Source organism: Octodon degus, unplaced genomic scaffold, assembly GCF_000260255.1.
Source record: "Octodon degus isolate 3935 unplaced genomic scaffold, OctDeg1.0 scaffold00031, whole genome shotgun sequence".
NCBI classification, from domain to species: Eukaryota; Metazoa; Chordata; class Mammalia; order Rodentia; family Octodontidae; genus Octodon; species Octodon degus.
In genome coordinates this window covers 11,916,611-11,924,558 of record NW_004524607.1, presented here as the reverse complement: position 1 = coordinate 11,924,558, position 7,948 = coordinate 11,916,611, and the positions used below count along the sequence as shown (strand labels likewise).

The following is a 7,948-nucleotide window of genomic DNA, read 5'->3' as shown; positions in this document are numbered from 1 at the left end:
CTAGGGGACGCATCATGAGTTCCCCGCCACCTCCGCTGCAGCCAGCACCTCTGACATGTGGGTTACATGAACATTCGCCCAGGGTTCTTCTGAGGCCGCCTTTGCTAAGAACCCTGATGTTTCACTTGTGCTTGTAAATGTCTGATGGTGACTAACACAGGACAAAAAGCTTGGCATCTGCCTCTGTATTATGTCCATCCCCTTTACTGTCTTAACCCTAGGGTCGAATTTTACTATGCTCTGCATGTACATGTGTTGACCATTTAAGGGGTGTGTGTGTGTGTGTACATGCAGGTGTGTGCATGTGTGTGTGTACATGCTGCAGTGCTAGGGATAGACCTCAGTGTCTGTACTAAGCTATACTCCAGGTCCCATTTTTAAGTGTGTGTGTGTGTGTGTGTGTGTGTGTGTGTGTGTGTGTGTGTGTTTGAGACAGGGTCTCACTATACAGTACAGGCTGGCCTTGAGCTCACTTTGTAGGCCAGGCTGGTCTCGAACTCACAACAATCCTCCTGCCTCAGCCTCCTGAGTGCTGGAATTATACGCATGTGCCACCATGCCCAGTCCCATTCTAATTTTTAAAAATCCTGCCTCAGGTTTATTTGTACAAAGAGCACAGGAGGATACCAACCACTGACTGATGGCACCTCAGGGGTCACACCAGTCCTGTTTTTACATCAGCAGATAAAAGGTTTTACTGTGGAGTCTTCATGGGGGCCTGGGCACCTTTGGGAGCCTGGGCTGGAACAGACGCTAGAGCCTGGGCCTTGGCTGGAGCCTGGGCCTTCGGCCGGCAAGTCCTGCAACCCTTGGCAATGCAGGCATGGATATGCTTCCCAAGCTTGGGGTGGGCAATGTAGGCAAGTTGAGTGAGCCTGTGATTTACTCCCTTTGGGATGATCTTGGGCTTGACCTCCTTGGGCTTGGCAAGGGCCTTGATAGCCTTGACACATGCACTTATGGCCTTGGCATTGTTTGCTTGCATCTTCTTGAAGCCCTTCTTGTTGTGCTTCTTGACAAAATGCATGTTCCTAAGGAACTTGGGATCTACCCCCTTCAGAGATTTGTATCTTTGTGACCGAGGATTTTTGATGCCATTGCTATGCCATTTCCAGGACTGGTTATAGGTGGTGTCGTTCTTAGACTTGGCCATAACTGCACTGTAAACAGTGGCTGCCAAGTGCCTGAAACTGGAAGATCCCATTTTAATTTTTTTTTTCGGAACTGGGGATTGAACTTAGGCCCAAGAGCTTTCCAGGCAGGTTGTTATTCTACTGAGCCATCTCCCTGGCCCCCATTTTAAATTTTGAGACAAGGCCTCACTAAGTTGCTAAGTTGCCCAGGCTGGGATCCAACTTTTTTTTTTTTTTTGGTACCTGGGATCAAACTCAGAACCTTACACTTGCCAGGCAGGCGCTTATGCTACTGAGTTGTCTCCTCAGCCCTGGGCTCAAACTTTGAATGCTAGAGTTACAGGCATGTACCACCACGGCTGACAAGAAAGGTTTTATCTTTCTTGGGTGAGCTTGGCCTGTTGTCTGTAGGTCTGGTGAGGGCTGCTTCCACCTCATTCTTGTGCCTCCTCAGCAGCTCTGGCAGCAGGTGGCCTACAGTGCTGTCACCAGGCCCAATTGTTCCTGCAGGAGGGTGGCCCCAGCCAGAATCAGAACTCAGCAATTAACCACCAACCAGGGAGCACAAGGCACAAAGCAGGACTGTGCAGGTGACAGTGCTAAGTACATGAATATTCAACAGCCTCTAGGGCAGGTTAGCTGTAACCACAGGTGATCCAACTCTGTCACAAGTGAACATACCTTTTGGAACTGTGACGTCAGCAAAAATGATGTACTGGGCTTTTACCTACCACAGATAATCACTAAAATCTTGGGGCTCTTTGGGTTTGGGGAGCAGCTATGTGGTCACTCTTTGGATCAATCTCTTGCTGTTTTCAGTCAAAGCTCCAACTTGGCTGAAGACCCTCACTCATCCCATAAGCCTCATGCTCCTAGGACTCAGTTCTTGTGACATCTGCCTCAGTCTTCATCAATACTTATAACAGCCGTGTTCACAATAGCTGGAAGGTAGAAGTAACCCAAGTGTCTAAGGATAGGTGACTGGCTAACAAAAGTGGTGCATGGACATGGAATAGTATTCAGCCTTAAAAGATGAAGTGATTGTGACACTTGCTACAATGGGGATGGGCCCTGAGGCCATGTGCTTGGGAGAGTAGGCCAGTCCTGAAAGGATAGGGCCTGTGTGAATCCAATTTCCTGGGTCCCCAAAGGAGTCAAATCCACCCAGACAGGAAGCAAGGCGGTGAGGTCTGGGTGGAGTCAATTCCAATGGCTTCAGTTTCCAACTGGGAAGAGGAGCGTTCTGGGCCTGGAGGGTGACGACGGTGGCACAGCTGCATGAATGTGCTCACTGCTACCCAACTGCCCACTGCAACACAGTCAGAATGGTAAAGCTTACGTTGTGTAAGGAAACATTGCAGAGTTTCTGGAATACATGTATACATAAAGGCTGTTCTTTTTTGTTTGTTTGTTTCAAGACAGTACCTGGCGAAGCTGCTAGATTGCTGTGGTTGGGTTCAAAATTGTGATCCTCCTGCTTCAGCCTCCCAGAGTGCTGAGATTACAGGTATGCACCACCCTACTTGGCAGACCCTGCTTCTTCATTGCTAGCTTGGGACACCAGCCCTGCCACCCTCCCTCTGACTCCTTTTCCAGCTTCTTTTATAAATCCTGTTTGTGCCTCTGTTCCCTGACCCAGTTTACCAACTGACTCTTCAAGTGAGGACACAATATGTGCTGCCGGTTAGGGACTCTTAGCAAACCATGGCATTGACGTTGATGTAAAAAGGAGCTGGCTGGCTTTAGACAGTGTACTACAGATCCTTTAAAAAGTCAGGCAGGGCCGGGGAGATGGCTCAGTAGAATAGGTGCTTGCCTGGCAAGTGCAAGGGCCTGAGTTCAATCCCCGGTTCTGAAAAAAAAAAAAAAAAAAGTCAGGCAAACTCTAGTGAATGCATTAGTTAGCTGTTCCATCGATGGGTATAACACTACAACCACCTGTTCTGCAAAGGAAGAGAGATCTAATTTGCTTCAGGGTTTCAGGGGATTCAGTCCATGGTTAACTGACTCTAAGGCAGGAGCATCATGGAAGAAGGGCCTGGTGGAGCAGAGCTGTTTAGTTTACAGTAGCTGGGAAGCAGAGCTGGGGAATAGCTCCAGGAAGAAGGGGCAGGGACTACTTAGAGTACCCAAGTCCACACTCCATAACCCACCAGCACACACCCAGAATTGTCTTGGCAGATCCCAAAGCCAGGCAGGTAGACAATGTCAAGCTTAGCATCCCACAGGAGGGGCCCACGTGTCCCAGAGTATGTGAATGGTCCAGTGGTGCTCCAAAGCGCATGCCCTGGTGACCTGCCTCCACCGGCGGGATGTTGTCAGTTCCCCACAGATTTCCTTGAGCTCCTCCAGGCCCACAACCCCTCCTGAGTCATGTGTCCACAGCAGCACTGCCTGTCCTGAGCCTCCTGAGCCAGATGTGTCCTTTTGTGTGCTGGCTCCTTCCAGTACATTCCATGTCTGGGTCCACTTGTGGCTGTGGAAGCCGCCACTATGCTTCCCTCTCCTGTGTGCTGCTCCACGGCATGAGTGGACCCTGAGGCACCGGTCACTCACTCACGGTTAGATGCAGCTGGTTTCCCAGTCCTGGCCATTATGAAACTTGCTGCCAGGTCTTTGTTCATGTAGTTGCAGACTTTGGCCCTTCCTTGCTTTCTAAATCCTAAACCTTGGGAACACATTAGACACTGAATAAGCCACTCAAACATGTTAATGAGAGCTGAGCGTGGTGGTGCACACCTGTAATCCCAGCATTTTGGGGGGCTGAGGCAGGAGGATCGCAAGTTCAAGCCCAGCCTTGGCAATTTATCCATTTAGTGAGACTGTTTCAAAATGAAGAAAATAGTAAAAAGGGGAGGGAATGTAGCTCAGTAGGCCCTAGGTCCAGTCCTTCAGACTGACAGCAACAAAAATTGAAGTAGATGCTGGGCCTTCTGGGCCAGGAGGTTCTGATACTCAGATTTGGGCATGAAAATCCACTTCCATAGTGGCCAGGGGCTTGGGAAGCAGCGTTTAAGGTCAGTGCATTAGGGATACTGGCCATAGGGGCGGGTGTGAGGACAGGGCTGAGGTGGCCCTGCTGCCTCCAGACACAGCCAGGGCTGAAGGGCATTGTCCCGGTCTGGGTGGGTTCTCTGAGGTGCCCAGACACCCTCATGGCTGTGTGGCACCTGGCTGGCCTGCGGGCTGCCCCTACCTGTGTGGACTCCCACGAGGTCTCCTCTTCCCAGGGTTTGGGGTGTCCTGCAGCTCTGAGCAGGACTTGTCCCATTAGCCAGAACTTGGAGCGCTTGTTGGAAATGGCCTCTTTAGCACTTCATTAAACACTCCAGTTTAATAACAACCTCAGGGGGATTCCCACCCGCATTGGAGCCTGGAGGGTGGGAGCAAACAGCTGCATAATTAACAGGGCTCTCTCTCGGGGGTGGGGACACGAGGGAGCCCTTGCAAGCATGCGCTGCAATTAGATTGCACACTCGCCCTGTATTGGTGCTCCATCGATCCAGCCTGGCCAGCCCTGGCTGCCACCACCTCCATTGTCACTAATAAATAAGACCACATACTAGCAGGGTCCAGAGGCCAGCAGACCTGACTCACCAAGTGCAGCTGAGACAGTGGTCTCCTGTGTATAACCTGCTCAGACCACCCTGGGCTTCTGCACCTGGTGGGGGCCTGGTCACACTCCTTATCTTCCATACATCCACTATTTCTTACTTCGAGCCCCCTCAATGCCCTGTCCACACTTCCCATGGCCTGGACAGCCTCAGAGGGAAGGCCTTGGAGGGACAGATCATAATCCTCCAGGGCTGTGTGTGACTTGGGTAGGCCCCTTGAGATCCCCCATGACCCTAACTTCCAGGAGCTTGCAGTCCAGCTACCTTCCCTCCCCTTGGACAGGACCCAACTGGTTCCGAAATGATGGGGTGTGGTGCAAGTGAGAACTGTCACTCCAGTGACAAGGTATGGAACTCCATCTTGCTAGCTAACTTGCGCAGGCATCTGTGGTGAATAGCCAGGGCCAGGAGGCCTGATCCAGCCCTGTAGTAGCCTGCACAAGCTAGCAGGTTCTTTCCATGTTGGGCTGCAAAAAAGAATACGAGCTGTGGCAACTGAGTCCCGGCTGCTGAGCCCAGTCAGGCCACCCTGTGAGAGGACTTAGCAGGCTGTGGTGATGGCTAAGTCACATGCCTTCACCTCCCTGAGTCTACCACCTGTCTCTTATGTGTAAAGCTGGCTGCCTGGAGGGTGCACATGCAGGACATCTCTTGTCATTGCATTTCTTGCAGCTAGCAGAGGCAGAACTGCCTCTTCCTGGTGGAAGTTCTTCCTAGATTGTCCTCCTTCCTGAGGCAGACCAGTCAGGGCTTCTACAGGGAGGGCCAGGACGGGGCACTCCTGCATCTCTGGTCCTATCACCAAGTTTGGGGATGGCAGAGAGATAGGAAGAGGGCTTCCAGGGCTCCTGTCTGTGAGCCCTTGGCTGGCACAGGGCTTGGCTGAACTTGGAGACTCTGGCTTGGGTGCAGTGGGCACCTCCTGTTCTGCCCACTTCTTGCCCAGCCTGGGGCATCCTCCTGCTCTTCCTTACAGCCCAGCTGACTCCTGACAGCACCTTCTACCTAGTCCCTTGAATTCCTGGTCTTCAGAAGCTATGAGTACAGTCATCACTTGCCACTGGCCAGAGCTGCTGTGCCCGAGAGCTGCTCATCCTGCCATGTCTGCCCAGCCCCTGATGCATGTGGTTTCTTTCTCCAGTGACATGGTCAAGCATCCCTCAGCCATACACTCAAAATCTAAAATTCCAAAATGCTCCTGTTTCAGTTACATTTTACTCATTGCTAGGACAAAATAACCAATACCCAAAATTAAGGAAGGAAAGGTTTATTTAGCTCACAGTTAGTGGAGGTTTCAGTCCATACTCTGCTGGCTCCAAGGCACACAGCAGTAGGATACAAAGCACTGGGACCAAAGCAAGTCCCAGATCCAGAAGGGCAAACATTAACTCTTGTAATGTGGAACATCCGAAGCAATCTGTAATGAGTTGTGAGCTCCAAAAGCCTTACGTGACTCCACCCCTGTGGCACTTTTTTTTTTTTTTTTTTTTTTTTTTTGCTCCGAATGCCTTCAGGGCAGGTTTGGCTGGCTTGAGTTGTGGGGATCAAACCACAGCAACCTGAGCCTGACTGCTTTGTTGAAACAGCCACTTAAAGAACTGAGCTGAGGGGCAGGCCCCTGTCTAAGGGGCAGGCCCCCACCCTGTCGCACTTCTGCTGATAGCTCCCATGGCTTTTCTCTGGGGCTGGCTTTGCTTCCTCCTCGCAGCTTTTCTCAGACAATATAAGTTCCTGTTTTTTTCAAACTTCTGGGGCTTCTGCTGAATGGGCTTCTCATTCACAGCTTTATACGTTGCCCTCTCAGGGGCACATTGCCTGGCTTCCCAGGCCTTCTACTAGCCTGTAACTTTCTGGGTGTCTGGTCTGTGCTCAAAGAGTTTCAAATTTCAGAGTTGTAGATTAAAGATATTCAACTGGTAAATTTGATGCAAACATTCAAGCTCTGAAATCTGAAACATGAGGACAAGGGATACTAAACCTGTGTTAGGATTTCTTTTCATAATTAAGGACAATCTAGGTTCAGAGAAGTACTATGGCTTGACTAGAGATACACAGCAAGCTAGGACTTGAACTCTGATCTGCATGACCCCAAAGCCCAGGCCTGTGCTCCTGTCCACCTCATGATGTGGCCCAAGGGACTTGGGATAGCTGGCTGGGGTCCCATTTTCCCTTAATAAGCTCCAGTGGAGGGAGATTTCAATCCAATAATACAAAGCTGCAATAACCGTTATAATTAATTTATACAAAAGACATTATAAAATTACACTCTGTGCATTCCAATCCCATCCACAAGGTACATCAGCTTCCCAGTTAAGCTACGGGGCCTCATGAAGACAGACGGGAAAGAGGTGTTTCAATATTTCTTATAATTTTATATTCTCTCTAATATCTCTCATGCTAATTTCATTATGCAACACAGTCGGCACGGTGATGTAATTATTGAAAAGTAATTTTGCAATAAATGGATTTAAATGTGTTAGAGTCCGTTGTAAATTCAATCTCCCAGCGAGGGTGGTGGGCGCAGACGGGAGGTGGTAAGGGGCCTAGACTGGGGTGGAATCTGAGAGGTCCTGTGCAGCCCCAGTAGGGAGTCTGCTTACACCTGCTAGAGCACCTGGAGATGTAAGAACTTGCCGGTCCCTACTCCTCACTCTCCGCGCCCACCAGCCCCACTCCCTGATAATACATGAGATTCTCTCAGTGTTCCTTCCCATGCAGCCCACGGGGCCTGGGCCACACTCTCTGTGCCTTGCCTAAGACCTGGAATAAAATCCAGACCCTAGCCCAGCCGACCTCTTCTCCTGCCCCTCTGCTCTGACTTCTCCTTTAGATACTCACTGGTCCGCACACCAGGGTGCGCTCATGTCCCCTCCTGTCCTACCTTGGGGCCTTTGCATGGGCTGGCCCCTCTGCCAGGAAAGCTGCCTCCAGGTGCTCTCATGTCTGGCTTCCCCCAGACATGAACCGGCCGTGGCCATGGAACGATCTGCCTGGCAGCAGTGACTGTTCATGAAACCATTAGTGGGCAGCCTTTCTGCCTCTGCTAGCCCAGGCGGCATGCTGTCCATGAGGGAGAATGTCCAGGTAGGGAGAGCATGGGCCAGGGAAAAGCAAAGGCCAAGGCCTGGTCTTTGGGGAGTGGAGGCAGAAGCAGTCTCAGACTCAGACTCCAGCTCAAGCCCAGGGCCTTAGCCCGGTGAC

The 7,948-nt window shown here is 50.9% G+C and overlaps 1 protein-coding gene across 1 annotated transcript; it reads right to left on the bottom strand.

Annotated features, from left to right (window-relative positions):
* Positions 1–694: 694 nt before the first annotated feature.
* Positions 695–1,153, bottom strand: LOC105741981 (60S ribosomal protein L29-like). Its single transcript, XM_012514382.1, has one exon. The coding sequence runs from the start codon at positions 1,151–1,153 to the stop codon at positions 695–697; it is 459 nt and encodes a 152-aa protein (XP_012369836.1).
* Positions 1,154–7,948: the final 6,795 nt, after the last annotated feature.

Coding starts and splice junctions, on each gene's coding strand:
- LOC105741981 (XM_012514382.1), bottom strand. CDS start 1,153: ATGGCCAAGTCTAAGAACGACACCACCTATAACCAGTCCTGGAAATGG.